At 40.8% G+C, this 18,065-nt stretch overlaps 1 protein-coding gene across 2 annotated transcripts; it reads right to left on the minus strand.

Annotated features, from left to right (window-relative positions):
• Positions 1-1,135: 1,135 nt before the first annotated feature.
• On the minus strand, positions 1,136-4,511 carry LOC139571268 (ADP-ribosylation factor 4-like). 2 transcript variants are annotated; one of them, XM_071393972.1, is made up of 6 exons: positions 3,923-4,511; positions 3,648-3,728; positions 3,417-3,526; positions 2,639-2,710; positions 2,189-2,317; positions 1,136-1,630 (listed from the first exon to the last, which is right to left on the minus strand). In XM_071393972.1, the coding sequence occupies exons 1-6, from the start codon at positions 3,987-3,989 to the stop codon at positions 1,544-1,546; spliced, it is 546 nt and encodes a 181-aa protein (XP_071250073.1). In that variant the 5' UTR covers positions 3,990-4,511; the 3' UTR covers positions 1,136-1,543. The 2 variants fall into 2 exon arrangements, with proteins under 2 accessions (XP_071250073.1, XP_071250074.1); XM_071393973.1 differs by lacking the exon at positions 1,136-1,630 and adding an exon at positions 1,637-1,818.
• Between the last annotated feature and the right edge of the window lie 13,554 nt (positions 4,512-18,065).

Consider the following 18,065-nt stretch of genomic DNA (forward strand, 5'->3'; position numbering starts at 1 on the left):
ATGGCTTGGTTTTTGCTCAGACATGCTCTGTCAACTGTGAGACCTTATTTAGACAGGTGTGTGCCTTTCCAAATCATGTCCAATCAATTGAATTCACCACAGGTGGACTCCAATCAAGTTGTAGAAATATCTCAAGGATGATCAATGGAAACAGGATGCACCTGAGCTAAAATTTGAGTCTCATAGCAAAGGGTCTGAATACTTATGTCAATAAGGTATTCATTTACATTTTTCAAAAGAATGTAAACCTCTTTTCGCTTCGTCATTATAGGGTATTGTGTGTAGATTGATGAGGATAATATTACATTTAAGAATAAGGCACTAACGTCACAAAATGTGGAAAAAGTCTAGGGGTCTGAATACTTTCCGAATGCACTGTACGTAGGCCTTCTAATATTTACCAAAACAACACTGTGGTGAGGCCATGTCTGTTACAGTTCAGGAAAACGGTACTAAATACTGTAGATTAGAAGCATGATTTCCTTTATTCCTTTATTGGCCCAAAAAGACAAATGGGACTGAGAGATTATTCTCCCACACTGTAAAGGTTAATGCTCGGATAGTCCTCATTTCACATCTCCCTCAGTGAAATTGAAGCCCACTGTGTAGACGTCAATTCAACGTCTTTTCCACGTTGGTTCAGCGTAATTTAATTGAAATGATGTGGAAACAATGTTGATTCAACCAGTGTGTGCCCAATGGGAGATATCTATCTCAGCACAATGCTGTTTCTTGGAAAATAAGACAGCAAGCACTGGGATCGTGTAATGCTGTTGAAATTGAAGTATCTGAACCTCCAAGAGCTCACAACCTTATACTCTACAATCAATACTATCATGTTAAGGCTATATACTGTAGTTTAAACGTTTTTATATAACATACTGTTTATTTAATCAAGGAATGCTGTCATACATTCTCCATGCAATTTTGAGGCCCTACCTTTAGATGTCGATATTGCATTGTTAAAATGTTCGCAAATATGTCCCCGACGAGTTTTAGTCTTGGTCTCCATTACACAGACCCTGCAGTGATGATGAGGGAAATTACAAAAAACAATTGTCTTCTATTTGTTGTTTCTGAATTGTTACTCTTCCATCTGCACAGTGACCTAACCCACAAAGAAAACGACTGCAGATACATTTAAACACATTATTTTATTAGAGGTAGTGAGGTATTGGAAATCAGGAAATAAATACAGGGGGTTTGATAAAGAATCTGCTTACATTCATTCAGTGATACAATTATTTTAACATAAAACATTTATAACTTTACATGTTACAATATGTGCAATACATTGGAAATTTTTTTTTTTAAATGGAAACTTTTCAGAAAGGCACTTCTGATTGTATGGTTGTCCTTGAGTAAACGTTGTGTCCTGGTCGTTCTTAAGACGGGCTGAGCGCAGCTGTTACAGGGTGCTCCTAGACACTGATCTTGGGTCAGTACATTTCCCCCACTAATGGTTAAGGTTAGGATTGGGGAGGGGAAGCTGATCCTAGACCTGTACATAGGGATAACTTCATCCCAGAGCCAACTCAGCTAGTTAGCGCTTGGAAAGCTGGTCAGCCAACCAGTCCAGTCCCTCCAACAGACCTGAACCCTGGGTCGCACAGGTAGCCTGGACAAACCACTGAGGAGAGAGGACAAACATTCAGTCATTAAAACAGTCAGTCATTAACAGGTAGCCTGGACAAACCACTGAGGAGAGAGGACAAACAGTCAGTCATTAAAACAGTCAGTCATTAACAGGTAGCCTGGACAAACCACTGAGGAGAGAGGACAAAAAGTCCGTCATTAACAGGTAGCCTGGACAAACCACTGAGATGACAAACAATCAGAGTGCATTATTTACCAAATCTGGGCAGGGAATCTATCCGAGGCGCGTTGTAGAGTTTGACATTTAAAAGGATACATCAGGATTTTGGGAATGACGCCCTTTATCTACTTCCCCAGAGCCAGATGAACTCATGGACACCATTTTATGTCTCTGCATGCAGTTTGAAGAAAGTTTCTCATTAGCATTAGCGCGATTGCTAAGTAGTGTTAGCTCAATGACTGGAAGTCTATGGTAACTGCTAGCATGGTAACAGCTAGCATGCTAGTGTATACTATAGACTCCTAGTCATTGCGCTAACGCTAGGTAGAGTTGGCTCGCGAAACCTTAGAGATTCTAGATGGTCATACTTACAGGAGTATTCAGTTGAAGTTTCCTCAGTCCCAGTTTATTTGTGATGTCACTGACAGACATGGCGTTGGGAAGGTCCTGTTTGTTGGCGAACACCAGCAGAACTACATCTCTCAACTGGTCCTCTTCAAGCTGTGGGTCAACAGCAAAGAACACAGGGAATCAGAACAGCCACAGTACTGACTGAGTTATTACACTTTTCTCTGTAATGTTGCATCGTGTGTGGAGGATCAATAACACAGAACACAGGGAATCAGAACAGTCACATTAAACAGGTAAACACTCTCTCCTATCTCTATTAGAACAGTCATATGACTGTATTATTACATTCCTCGTAGGGAATCAGAAAGATCCCATTATACTGTTACTACGCTCCTCTCCGGTGGCCAAGAGCAAACTTAAGAGTTGCTATAGGAAAGTGTGGAAAGATTAATGGAAGGACAGATGACTCACCATGTTCTGCAGTTCCTCTGAAGCATCATTTATCCTCTCAGGATCGTTGCTGTCTACCACAAATATAAGACCCTGGATGAAGACATTGGAACACAGACGCATTCTTTTAAGGAATGAGGAAAATTGGAATTGGAATTTGAGTTCATTTTCTGAATTGACTGGATTTGAAATGGATCCCATAGTTAAGGCTGTTAGGGTAAGAATACCTGAGTGTTTAAGTGAGGCTGTTAGGGTTAGTTGAGGCTGTTCGTTTAGGTTTATTAGGGTTAGGCTAGGTTGAGGCTGTTAGGGTTAGGTGAGGCTGTTAGGTTTAGGTGAGGCTGAGGCTGTTGGGGTTAGGTGAGGCTGTTGGGGTTAGGTGAGGCTGTTAGGGTTAGGTGAGGCTGTTAGGGTTAGGTGAGGCTGTTAGGGTTAGTTGAGGCTGGTAGATGAGGTTGTCAGAGTTAGTTGAGGCTGTTAGGGTTAGGGTTAGTTGAGAGTGTTAGGGTTAGTTGAGGCTGTTAGGGTTAGTTGAGAGTGTTAGTGTAACAGTTTAACTTTAGTCCGTTCCCTCGCCCCGACCCGGGCGCGAACCAGGGACCCTCTGCACACATCAACAACAGTCACCCACGAAGTATCGTTACCCATCGCTCCACAAAAGCCACGGCCCTTGCAGAGCAAGGGGAACCACTACATCAAGGTCTCAAAGCGAGTGACGTCACCGTTTGAAAGGCTATTAGCGCGCACCACCGCTAACTAGCTAGCCATTTCACATCGGTTACATTAGGGTTAGTATTACCTGAGTGTTCTGGTAGTAATGCTTCCACAGAGGTCTGATGACGTGCTGACCACCTACATCCCACACCGTGAAGCTGATGTTCTTGTACTCAACCGTTTCCACATTGAACCCTATGGTGATCAGCACAAAAGACATTCAGCTATGCTCTGTCTAGCAGTCCTGGGTCAAATACATATGAGAAGCAAAAGTTGTCAATCATTGGATATAGCCTATATATCAATCAATGCTTACCAATAGTGGGGATAGTAGTGACAACTTCTCCAAGTTTTAGTTTGTACAGGACTGTGGTCTTCCCTGCAGCATCTAACCCAACTGTAGGAACAATATGGATAATTTTAAAACCTAAGTAATATTAATAATATGCATATAATATAGGCCTATGTAAAATCAATCAAAAAAAGTAAATGTTATAACACATTGTAACAAATACATTGTAACATTGTACAAACATTGCAACATTGTAATAATAACACAATGACATTAACAACATTGGAAATAAGTCTTACCCATCAGAATTCTCATCTGTTTTTTCTCGAAGAAACGAGAGAAGAGTTGCGAAACCATAACACCCATTATTGCTGAAAAAATATGTTTCGCTTTTTCAAATAATCCGAAAGGAATGAAATCTGCAGCAGCCTATCTCGCGCTTCAAACAATTCTGCAGGGGTAGACAGCAGCACACACTGATTTATACGATTGGTTTGCATTGCGCTGCTTATATAGTCTACTCAGCCACATGTGTAACGGGACACCAACACAGAGCACTGTCATTTCAGGCTGGTCACACAGGTACAACAGTCAACTGACTGCGACGATTCCTCTCTACACGTTTCATCCACGTCACTTTCACTTTGTTGACCTCTGAATACAGGATGTTGTAATGTTTCTCATGTGTAGAGATATGTGTAGAGATGCTATTCATTCTCTGTTAACTAAATGTTGTCTGAAGATAAAGCCGATGTCACACGAAGCAACCTGTACGCAAATGTTGTTGCTGGCAACAGAGTTGCATCTGGGTTGCTTCTTGAGTCAATTTCAATCGCGTTTGAATTGCTTCGTGTATCTGCAAAGTTTCTTGAGATCATGGTACTTACTACTTACCTCTGCAACAGGAATTGCTTCCAGGTTGCTTCGTGTGTGTGACGTCGCCTCCAAAGAGAAAGAGGTCTACTCCTGTGTGTTAGTGCGTGAATTTCTCAATGCTCTCTATTCAAGCAAATCAACAGAGAAAGAAACTGTGATGAAATAAAGACAAACCATTTAGTATCTAGATCCTAGTGTCCTGTTTATTCACATAACAAATACTTTCTCTCATTTTAGTTTCTAAACCCAGTGCCGTAACATCGCGAGACATCCGGGAACACTTAAACCCAGTGCCGTAACATCGCGAGACATCCGGGAACACCGTCGAAACAGATCTGGCCGAGGTTTGGGGATTGAGAGGTAAATGGGAGAAGTGTAAAGTTCTTCCTTAGTTGTTAATTTTCTCGAAATCTAAAGGCACAGCCTAGATTGGTGCCAATGTCTTAAGTAGTAGAACATGTTATTACTCCAAACTCGTGAAAGTGACAAGCTGACACGTTTTTATTTTCGTCTTTAAGCTATTTTATATCGAACAAGTGCCTTTGATTTGACGGCCTCCACATTCGCAGTTTGTCGCGAGACGACCGTTAGACCTGATGACGCATGAGCTTAGTTAGCCAAAGTCGGTCTGTCATCGCCTACAAGCGTGATGGGCTAAAACTGCTTCTCCAATAGAAATCCCCAGTATCTTCATACTGTACGGTCTTTGATTATAGTCTATCTACAGGGTTTAGCTACGTACAGTATGAGGACACTGAGGTTTGGATCTTAATTTTTGAAATAACAGAAACAGGTCATCAGCCAGGCGTCCCCATTGACTTTGTTGATCACTCTCACTCAATGTCTCATCAAAATGGCATAAATCATGGCAAAATGTATAGACTTCCAGGAAATAAGCTGTAAATCTGCAAAAAAAAAATTGAAAGCTTATAGGATATGTGTTTGTAGATCGACTGAGGTGAATGAAACTACAGCAACCAATGTGTAATGGCTGGGGTAATTTTGTTTGTGTGACAAAGTGAAATTGTAGAGTTTGCAGATAGTGGGTGAAACCATTCACTTCAGAAAAGGTGTGATGTTAATAACGTTTCCTTTCATTATGAGTGGTCGAATTCATAAAAATATATACTGCCATTGTAGTAAGGTTGGCAATATGAGAGGTCTTCAGTAACCTTTTTTTGTATTATTTTCCTTGAAAGAACAAGTAATGAGTTTTGAGTGCTTCTCCCCTATTTGGAAAGTTGGTCTGCCTGCTCTTCAGTCTGAGAGATATGCTGAAAGCTGGTTCGTGTCTCATTTCTATGTACATAAAAACTGTTTAAAACTGTGTAACACAGTAGTGTCTTTTGAAAACCGTTTCATATATCCCAAAGTCAATAGCCAATGTAACTATGTATATATTTATGTTGTCGTTAAATGTATTTTCAAGTCTATTTCGGCAAGTTAACCAAGGGTTTGCTGGCTTAGCTAGCCATGTTAACGACGAGCTAACTAGCACCGTTAGTGAACTGTAATGTCACGCTAGCTATTGCTGGCAGTTGATTTATTGGTAATTCAAGACATCTTTTTTATTTGTATGACATTTTTTTATAGCCCTTTTTCTCCCCAATTTAATATTATCCAATTGGTAGTTACATTCATGTCCCATCACTGCAACTCCCGTACGTACGGACGGGATCTTTTTTATTTGTATTAAAAAAAAAAATACCCAATTTTCTCCCCAATTTCGTGGTATCCAATTGGTAGTAACACTCGTAACACTGCAATTCCCGTAAGGACTCCGAAACACAACCCAGTCGAGCCACAATGCCCTCTTAACCCGGAAGAAAGCTGCACCATTGTGTCAAAGGAAAGCTGGTGACCGTGTCAGTGTGCATTGCGCCCGGCCCACCACTTGAGTCGCTAGAGCGCGATGGGACAAGAACATCCCTGCCGGTCAAACCCTCCCCTAACCCGGACGACACTGGGCCAATTGTGCGCTGCCCCATGGGTCTCCCGGTCGCGGCCGGCTGCGACAGAGCCTGGATCTCTAGTGACACAGCTAGTACTGCGATGCAGTGCCTTAGACTACTGCGCCACTCGGGAGGTCCATGCAAGACTTCTTTAATTAAATATTAAGTGAATGTTATTTTCTTACTACCTTAAAAGGTTTATATAAAACGGGTTGTACTTGTGCTATGTATTTATGGATTAATGTCACTTCACATTGAAGGCATGTATTATTATTGTTGCTCCTATTGAAATATGTCCTACCTAGCCAGTGAACTTGTGGATGTGACCGTCAGGTCAATGCCTGTCATCACTGTTTGATAACTTTCACTGCAGGTATGTCTTACTGTATTTTTGTTATTTTCTTAACATAGCGCATTTATACTATACGATCACTTTGTGCATTCAGTCTGAGAGAGATGTTCTGTGAGAATCCAGTGAACGTGTGTTTGTGACCGTCCTAATGCCTGTCATCACTGTTTGATGTATTTCACTGCAGATGAAAACCAAGTTAACCTGACGTGTGGGTGTCCATGTGCCTTTCTTCTGGGTGGCTATATGAAGTTGGTTACATTTGTTTTTGCTGTTATCCAAATTGTATGTGAAAATAAAACATATGGGAAATCATCGAAATCATCTTGCTCTTTCAAGTTTCAAAGTAGTTTTATGAATAATTTATAATGCATACAAACAAAACATACACAAACTCACCTTTTTATAAACATTTGTCTCTTCTAGTCTATTCTCTGAGCAGATAAGGGAGTTGACCGTGGCCTAGGTCTATATAAACTGACAGACTAAAACATGGATAAAACAATCTTCCAATAAATAGTCAATCAAAATCGATCTGTAACACTAAGAAGGTTGAGATAATATTCCTTATATTACAACATCAGATACAGTGCATTTGGAAAGTATTCAGAACCCTTGACTTTTTCCACATTTTGTTACGTTACAGCCTTATTCTAAAATTGATGAAATTGTTTCCCCCTCAATCTACACACAATACCCCATAATGATAAAGGATAAAACCGTTTTTTCGATTTTTTTTTGCAAATTTGTTAAATGTAAAAAACAAATATCACATTTACATAAGTATTCAGACCCTTTACTCAGTACTTTGTTGAAGCATATTTGGCAGTGATTACAGCCTCGAGTCTTCTTGAGTATGATGCTACAAGCTTTGCACACCTGTGTTTGAGGAGTTTCTCCATTTCTTCTCTGCAGATCCTCTCAAGCTCTGTCAGGTTTGATGGGGAGCGTCGCTGCACAGCTATTTTCAGGTCTCTCCAGAGATCTTAGATTGGGTTCACATCCGGGCTCTGGTTGGGCCACTCAAGGAAATTCAGAGACTTGTCCCGAAGCCACTCCTGCATTGTCTTGGCTGTGTGCTTAGGGTTGTTGTCCTTTTGGAAGGTGAACCTTCGCCCCAGTCTGAGGTCCTGAATGCTATGGAGCAGGTTTTCACAGCATGATGCTGCCACCACCATGTAGAGATGGTGCCAGGTTTCCTCCAGACGTGATGCTTGGCATTCAGGCCAAATAGTTAAATCTTGGTTTCATCAGACCAGAGAATCTTGTTTCTCATGGTCAGAGTCCTTTAGGTGCCTTTTGGCAAACTCCAAGCAGGTTGTCATGTGTCTTTTACTGAGGAGTGGCTTCTGTCTGCTCACTCTACCATAAAGGCCTGATTGGTCTAGTGCTGCATAAATGGTTGTCCTTCTGGAAGGTTCTCCCATCTCCACAGAGGAACTGTGGAGCTCTGTCAGAATGACAATCAGGTTTTTTGTCACCTCCCTGACCAAGGCCCCTCTCCCCTGATTTCTCAGTTTGGCCCAGGAGGCCAGCCCCAGGAAGAGTTTTGGTGGTTACAAATTTAATCTATTTAAGAATGATGGAGGCCACTGTGTTCTTGTGGACCTTCAATTCTGCGGATATTTCTTGGTACCCTTCCCCCCTGTGCCTCAACACAATCCTGTTTCGGAGCTCTACAGATAATTCCTTCGACCTCATGGCTTGGTTTTTGCTCTGATATGCATTATGGGGTATTGTGTGTAGATTGATGAGTATAAAATTAAATGTAATCCATTTTAGAATAAGGCTGTAACGTTACAAAATGTGGAAAAAATCAAGGGGTCTGAATACTTTCCGAATCACTGTGCGTGGGCCTTTTAGTTAATAATTACCAAAACAACACTGTGGTGAGGCCATGTCTGTTACAGTTCAGGAAAACGGTACTAAATACTGTAGATTAGAAGCACGATTTCCTTTATTCCTTTATTGGCCCAAAAAGACAGATGAGACTGAGAGATTATTCTCCCACACTCTAAAGGTTAATCCTTGGTTAGTTCTCACACACTGGTTAATCCTCGGATCCTCTGATAGTCATCATTTTACATCTCCCTCAGTGAAATTGAAGCCCACTGTGCACAAACGTCAATTCAACGTCTTTTCCACGTTGGTTCAGCGTAATTTGATTGAAATGATGTGGAAACAATGTTGATTCAACCAGTGTGTGCCCAATGGGAGATATCTATCTCAGCACAATGCTGTTTCTTGGAAAATAAGACAGAAAGCACTGGGATCATGTAGTGCGGTTGAAATTGAAGTTGCTGAACTTCCAAGAGCTCACCCACATTCTTATACTCAACAATAAATACTATCATGTTAAGGCTATATACTGTAGTTTAAATGTTTTTATTGTGGTTAGTGCTTTTGGTCAGTATCCAAAAGGTTGCTAGATAGAATCCCCGAGCTGACAAGGTAATAATGTGTTGTTCTGCCCCTGAACAAGGCAGTTAACCCACTGTTCCTAGGCCGTCATTGTCAACAAGAATTTGTTCTTAACTGACTTGCCTAGTTAAATAAAGGTTACATACAAACGTACTGTTTATTTAATCAGGGTTCGCTGTCAGACATTCGCCATGAAATTATGAAATCCTACCACTAGATGTCAACATTGCATTGTTAATATACCCCGACAAAATGTCCAGTCCCCGATTTTTTCTTTTTTTCTTCTTCTTGATCATAATTGGCATAACATGCTTCTTTCATTTTCTTGAAAAAAACCCCTCTTTTTACTTGCAGCAGGCCGAGCCAGCACAATACAAAATAACATAAAGGGGTTCCAGTGAGAGTTGGTGCCGTACAAGAGTTTCAATTCTATTTCAAATACTTGTTTCAATGTCTCACTATGGGATTCGCTCAACGGCTCACTGACGGCTCGAAGAACGAATCATACAACGTCTGTTGGAGACCGGCAGGTCGAGTGGTGCTAGCTTTTTGAATCTGTGCAGGCGCCCATCCTAGATCAGTTGTCTAAGAGGAAGGTAACCGCTCAGGGATTTCACCATGAGGACAAGGGTTATTTTAAAACAATTACAGAGTTTAATGGCTGTAGTAGGAGATAACTGAAAATGGATCAACAACATTGTAGTTACTCCACAATACTAACATAAATTACGTAGTGAAAAGAAGAAAGCCTGTAACACAACATTTTCACAAGACATCAGAGTGAGAGTGATCAACAAAATCAATGGGGGCCTGCTGGAGGTCAGCGCCTCTGGACACCCCCACTGATGATGTGATTTTGTTATTCTAAAAAATGACTGAAGTCCAGACCTCTGTGTCCGCATACTGTATGTAGCTAAACCCTATTTACAGACTATAATCAAAGACGGTACACTATGAAGATGCTCTACTGTGTAACTGTCGAGGTCTGTATGACAGGCAGTGGAGATCCAAACGGAGCTCTTCCCGTCCATAGTAGCGAGTTACACATTTGCTTGGATCAAGGCAGAGTATTGCGTTAGAGCGAAAACACATCTACGTTATTTGGGTGCCTCCCTGCAAGGTGAGACCTCCATCTTGTTATCGGCTATCCCTTTGGATAGTTGAGGCTATTGTATTGGAAAATATAATAGCAAGGGTTAGAGCCCGGAAGCCCATATGGAAAATAATCATAAAAATCAAATAAGAATCTGGTATGGCAGAAGTAGATTATTTGTACAAAAATCTAATAAGTAATCTATTAAGGATCTGGTACGATTTTGTATGTTTTTCCTTATACAGTATGTCAGTGGTGTACTTGTATACAGTAACTGTCAAAAGTTTGGACACACCTACTCATTCAAGGGTTTTTCTTTATTTGTACTATTTTCTACATTGTAGAATAATAGTGAATACATCAAAACTATGAAATAACACATATGGAATCATGTAGTAAACAAAAAAGTGTTAAACAAATCAAAATATATTTTTGATTTTAAATTCTTCAAGGTAGCCACCCTTTGCCTTGATGACAGCTTTGCACACTCTTGATGTTATCTCAACCTACTTCACCTGGAATGCTTTTACAACAGTCTTGAAGGAGTTCCCACATATGCTGAGCACTTGTTGGCTGCTTTTCCTTCACTCTGTGGTCCAACTCATCCCAAACAATCTCAATTGGGTTGAGGTCGGTGATTGTGGAGGCCAGATCATCTGATGCAGCACTCCATCACTCTCCTTCTTGGTCAAATAGCCTTTACACAACCTGGAGGTGTGTTGGGTCATTGTCCTGTTGAAAAATAAATTATAGTCCCACTAAGCGCAAACCAGATGGGATGGCGTATTGCTGCAGAATGCTGTGGTAGCCATGCTGGTTGTGTGCCTTGAATTCTAAATAAATCACAGACAGTGTCACCAGCAAAGCATCTCCACACCATCACACCTCTTCCTCCTCGCTTCACTGTGGCAACCGGTTGGAACCAAAAATCTCAAATTTGTACTCATCAGACCAAAGGACAGATTTCCACCGGTCTAATCTCCATTGCTCGTGTTTCTTGGCCCAAGCAAGCCTCTTCTTATTATTGGTGTCCTTTAATAGTGTTTTCCTTGCAGGAATTCAACCATGGCCTGATTCAAGCATTCTCCTCTGAACAGTTGATGTTGAGATATGTCTGTTACTTGAACTCTGTGAAATTTTTATTTATTTATTTATTTATTTCACCTTTATTTAACCAGGTAGGCAAGTTAAGAACACGTTCTCATTTACAATTGCGACCTGGCCAAGATAAAGCAAAGCAGTTCGACACATATAACAACACATAGTTACACATGGAGTAAAACAAACATACAGTCAATAATACAGTGAAAAATACGTCTATATACAATGTGAGCAAGTGAGGTGAGATAAGGGAGGTGAAGGCAAACAAAATATATATATAAATAAATAAAAATATTAAAAAAGGCCATGGTGGCGAAGTAAATACAATATAGCAAGTAAAAACACTGGAATGGTTGGTTTGCAGTGGAAGAATGTGCAAAGTAGAGATAGAAATAATGGGGTGCAAAGGAGCAAAATAAATAAATAAATACAGTAGGTAAAGAGGTAGTTGTTTGGGCTAAATTATAGATGGGCTATGTACAGGTGCAGTAATCTATGAGCTGCTCTGACAGCTGGTGCTTAAATCTAGTGAGAGAGATAAGTGTTTCCAGTTTCAGAGATTTTTGTAGTTCGTTTGAGTCATTGGCAGCAGAGAACTGGAAGGAGAGGCGGCCAAAGGAAGAATTGGTTTTGGGGGTGACCAGAGAGATATACCTGCTGGAGCGCGTGCTACAGGTAGGTGCTGCTATGGTGACCAGCGAGCTGAGATAAGGGGGGACTTTACCTAGCAGGGTCTTGTAGATGACCTGGAGCCAGTGGGTTTGGCGACGAGTATGAAGCGAGGGCCAGCCAACGAGAGTGTACAGGTCGCAGTGGTGGGTAGTATATGGGGCTTTGGTGACAAAACGGATGGCACTGTGATAGACTGCATCCAATTTATTGAGTAAATATTTATTTGGGCTGCAATTTCTGAGGCTGGTAACTCTAATGAACTTATCCTCTGCAGCAGAGGTAACTCTGGGTCTTCCTTTTCCATGGTCGTCCTCATGAGAGCCAATTTCATCATAGTGTTTGATAGTTTTTGCTTGTGCTCTTGAAGAAACTTTCATAGTTCTTGACATTTTCCGTATTGACTGACCTTCATGTCATCAAGTAATGATGGACTGTCGTTTCTCTTTGCTTATTTGAGCAAATTATATTTTGATTTGTTTAATACTTTTTTGGTTACTACATGATTCCATATGTGTTATTTCATAGTTTTGATGTCTTCACTATTATTCTACAATGTAGAAAATAGTAAAAATAAAGAAAAACTCTTGAATGAGTAGGTGTGTCCAAATGTTTTACTGGTACTGTATGTGTTAACTTATATGCCTTATATGACATACACAATAATATTTTGTCTATGTCATGCCATGTCTTGGTTGGAAATGCACCACAATCATGTATTCAATTATATGAATTATATGTGTCATCTATGAATATTAAAAGTGTATGTTCTCCGAATGAGTTCTACCAATGTGTTATCATGAGAGTGATTGTTGAGAGAGATCCACTTAATAACTAAATAGATTCGCTGCTGCCATCAGTCATTCCTCTTCCTCCTCCTCCTCCTCCTGTCCTTTTCTCCGCTTCCTCCTCTCCTCCTTTTCTCAGCTTCCTCCTGTCTCCTATCCTCTTCCTCTTCTTCTCTCCTCCCCTTCTTCTCCTCCCCTCTCCTCCTCCTCCTTCTCTCCTCCCCTTCCTTCTGCTCATCCCCCCCTCTTCATCCTCCACCTCTCCTCCTGTCCTCCTCTTCTCCTCTTCCTCCACTCCTGCTCCTGTCCTCCTCTTTCCTCCTCTCTTCCTTATCCTCCTGTTCTCCTCTCTTCTTCCTCCTCTTCTCTCCTCTCCTTCTCCCCCTCCTCCCCTCCTCGCGGTGGACTTTGCTCATTATTTCAATAAGTGTCACATTGCTTGCATCGATGATGTTAGACAGATGTATGCAAGTGCTTTAAAATGTGTATGTCCCATGTGTGTGACCTCAGAAGGCTTAGCTTACATGTATGTTTTTATATAATACATGCAACATTTATATTATGTCTAAATGCTAACCACCCATATAAGTCAGATATTACAAGAATCTTCTATGAATCTTGTAAGTGTATTTGCTGCCATAGGTATTACTTACAAGTTCCAGGTAGAACAAAAAAGATTCTTGCTAAATTCATCTTTATACTTTCCATACGGGAGGGCTCGTTCCACCAGAGGTATGGCTACCTCTTGGGCTCTGTTCTAAGAGATCACCTTACAGGCGATTTGCATTACGGCATCTTGGGCCATCCCTCATACATTTATGAGGTATTTACCTGCTCGATGTCATTGCGCCTTGGTTGGCGCATACTTCCATACATACGACCTCAGTTCGGTGATGGTAATACACCTTATTATGACAGTTAGTTGCCAATCACCATATAAAGTCCAAAAAAGAAAAAGAAGCCTGAAAGGAGGATAGATGACTAGAAACGATTCGCGTGACCATTTTATCTAGCTAGCGAAATAGGACAAATTAGCTAGCAACTGCAAGCTAGCTAGCTAAATTGCCATAAATGTTTAATGCTTTTCGACCTGTCCCCAAATTAATGTAATTGGTTCAGAGTATGTTTTGATATTTCAACCTGTGTGTCGTGTGGGGGGGGGAAATCAATTTGCCCCCAATGTCGCATGCGGACGCACGTGGACGCATGCGCGCGTCCAGTGTGGGTATGGTGTTAGTAAGTAAAGAATAGGGTTGCAAAATTCCAGTAACTTTCCCCAAATTCCCTGGTTTTCCAGAAATCCACAGTTCGAAGATTCCTGGAATAAGGAGAAAATCTGGGAATCCTTTAACCAGGGTTTCTAGAAGATCTTGGGAAAGTTACCGTAATTTTGCATCCCTAGTTAAAAGTAGGGGATTCCTCTGATTACTGTAATTACCATAGTATAACTGTAACCCCAGGGACTGATTACTGTAATTACCATTGTATAACTGTAACCTCAGGGCCAGCTCTATCCCAAAGATTAGATTAGAACAGCTACTCGTTATCTGTACATAATAAATAACCTGACAGAGACCATCCATCGTCTCATGAGTTAAAGAAAACAAGGGCTAATGTCTAGCAAACGTTTTTCAACTTAATTCTACCTTTGTTGGTGTTTTGCAGGGCCAGTGGAACTTAACTTAACGGTTAAGTAAAACTGTCTGTTGACTCTTTGAGGACAGATATGGGGAAGTTGTGTACTTGTATGATCACACTCAAGCTCCATATTCATAAAGCGTCGCAGAGTAGGAGTTCTGATCCAAGGTCAGTTTTGCCTTTTAGAGTATGGTGAATACGACTACAGTATATGGACAGCGTGGCCTGATCCTAGATAAGCACTCCTACTTTGAGACACTTAATGAATACGGGCCCATGACTTCATGTGTAGCGAATCATTTATCTAAGCTTGTGAGATCCGGCTGGTTGTACGAGGCTATACAAAAAATATTAAGAAAATGCAGCTAAGGAAAAGTCCATGTAGCTTAAATGTTCAAGTTGGCTGGACTTAAAATTAGGAAATTGTTGATCTGACATGGAATACTCCACCAACCCAATGATTTTTGCTCAATGTGAGTTGAATCTTTTTTAGTTTGCTGAGACTGTGCTGACTCAAAATACATGTCTTATTAACATATTAACTAGTGAGCCATTCGACTAGTTGTATTTCACTTTATTTTTGTCAATTTACTTGTCAGGGACCAGTTTACAATAAAAATATATATTTCAGAGGATAAATGCTATGCATTAAACCAGATATAGCAAAAAATAAGTTAGCAGTTTTGTTCTAACCATTATTGTGGATGTTGTACCTGTTTATCTGGTCTGTGGTTAGTCAGGACAAAATTTATTTTATTGTATCATCACTGAAACTGGAAATGAGTCAAAGGAGACCCTAAGGACGACATTAACATACTGTAGCTCTCTAAGGTCTGCAATGACTGACATAACAAGAGGGAAACTGCTGATGCTCTACCACATTTCCTGGGGTCCAGCAAAATTAAGGCAGTTATACAATTTTAAAAACATTACAATACATTCACAACATATTTCACAACACAAAATCCATGTGTATAGTGCGTATGTTATTGTGTGTTTGTATGCATGTGTCTGTGCCTATGATTGTGTTACTTCACAGTCCCCGCTGTTCCATAAGGTGTATTTTTCTGTTTTTTTATCTAATTTTACTGCTTGAATGAGTTACTTGATGTGTTAATAGAGTTCCATGGCTCTATGTAGTACTGTGTGCCTCCCATAGTCTGTTCTGGACTTGGGGACTGTGAAGAGACTCTGGTGGCATGTCTTGTGGGTTATGCATGGGTGTCTGAGCTGTGTGCCAGTAGTTCAAACAGACAGCTCGGTGCATTCAACATGTCAATACCTCTCACAAAGACAAGTAGTGATGAAGTCAATCTCTCTTCCACTTTGAGTCAGGAGAGATTTACATGCATATTATTAATATTAGCCCTCTGTGTACATCCAAGAGCCAACCGTGCTGCCCTGTTCTGAGCCAATTGCAATTTTCCTAAGTCCCTCTTTGTGGCACCTGACCACACGACTGAACGGTAGTCCAGGTGCAACAAAACTTGGGCCTGTAAGAACTGCCTTGTTGATAGTGCTGTTAAACTCAGTTTTTCACAATTCCTGACATTTAATCCAAGTAAAAATTCCCTGTCTTAGGTCAGTTAGGAGCACCTCTTTATTTTAAGAATGTGAAATGTCAGAATAATAGTTGAGAGAATGCTTTATTTCAACTTGTTTTTCTTTCATTACATTCCCAGTGGGTCAGCAGTTTACATACACTCAATTGGTATTTGGTACCATTGCCTTTAAATTGTTTAACTTGGGTCAAATGTTTCAGGTAGCCTTCCACAAGTTTCCCACAATAAGTTGGGTGAATTTTGGCCCATTCCTCTTGACAGAGCTGGTGTAACTGAGTCAGGTTTGTAGGCTTCCTTGCTCACACACGCTTTTTCAGTTCTGCCCACACCTTTTCTACAGGATTGAGGTCAGGGCTTTGTGATGGCCACTCCAATACCTTGACTTTGTTGTCCTTCAGCCATTTTTCCACAACTTTGGAAGTATGCTTGGGGTCATTGTCCAATTGGAAGACCCATTTACAACCAAGCTTTAACTTCCTGACTGATGTCTTGAGATGTTGCTTCAATATATCCACATCATTTTCCTTCCTCGTGATGCCATCTATTTTGTGAAGTCCACCAGTCCCTCCTGCAGCAAAGCACCCCCACAACATGATGCTGCGACCCCCGTGCTTCACAGTTGGCATGGTGTTCTTTGGCTTGCAAGCCTCCCCTTTTTCCTCCAAACATAACGATGGTCATTTTGGCCAAACAGTTCCATTTTTGTTTCATCAGACCAGAGGACATTTCTCCAAAAAGTATGATCTTTGTCCCCATGTGCAGTTGCAAAAGTCTGGCTTTTTTATGGCGGTTTTGGAGCAGTGGCTTCTTCCTTGCTGAGCGGCCTTTCAGGTTATGTCGATATCTGCCTCGTTTTACTGTGGATATAGATACTTTTGTACCTGTTTCCTCCAGCATCTTCACAAGGTCCTTTGCCGTTGTTCTGGGATTGATTTGCATTTTTCGCACCAAAGTACGTTCATCTCTAGGAGACAGAACGTGTCTCCTTCCTGAGCGGTATGACGGCTGCATGGTCCCATGGTGATTATACTTGTTGTTTGTACAGATGAACGAGGTACCTTCAGGCGTTTGGAAATTGCTCCCAAGGATGAACCAGACTTGTGGAGGTCTACAATTTATATTCTGAGGTCTTGGCTGATTTCTTTTGATTTTCGCATGATGTCAAGCAAAGAGCCACTGACTTTGAAGGTAGGCCTTGAAATACATCCACAGGTACACCTCCAATTGACTCAAATGATGTCAATTAGCCTATCAGAAGCTTCTAAAGCCATGACATCATTTTCTGGAATTTTCCAAGCTGTTTAATAGCACAGTCAACTTAGTGTATGTAAACTTCTAACACACTGGAATTGTGATACAGTGAATTATAAGTGAAATAATCTGTCTGTAAACAATTGTTGGAAAAGTTACTTGTGTCATGCACAAAGTAGATGTCTTAACCGACTTTCCAGAACGATAGTTTGTTAACAAGACATTTGTGGAGTGGTTGAAAACGAGTTTTAATGATTCCAACCTAAGTGTATGTAGTCTTCCGACTTCAACTGTACACGTTATTCAAACATTTCATCCAAACTGCTCCTGGCGTCAACAAGCTGATATCAGCTGATATCTCAAAGTGCTGTACAGAAACCCAGCCTAAAACCCCAAACAGCAAGCAATGCAGGTGTAGAAGCACGTTCTATTTCTATATTTCTATTTTTTAAGCTTGATGAGCTGCAAGTCCCGCCTCTCCCATCTCCTCATTGGTTTTTAGGAGCATATACCCATGTGGGTGATTGAAAGATGAACTGGGGTCCACACTCCAGTCCAGTTGGTGGTGGTAATGAACCTTGAAGTTGGTTTTCAACCGCCATATATAGTCCAAAGAAGAGATTACTATAAACTAACTAGGTTTACCCTTTTATCTGTGGAGTGATTGTCGGAGTAGAGGACCTTGTGCATTTCAGGTAAAATGACAACCCAATGTTTAAATCCCAGGACAAATTAGCTAGCA

Source organism: Salvelinus alpinus, chromosome 3, assembly GCF_045679555.1.
Source record: "Salvelinus alpinus chromosome 3, SLU_Salpinus.1, whole genome shotgun sequence".
Lineage (NCBI taxonomy): Eukaryota > Metazoa > Chordata > Actinopteri > Salmoniformes > Salmonidae > Salvelinus > Salvelinus alpinus.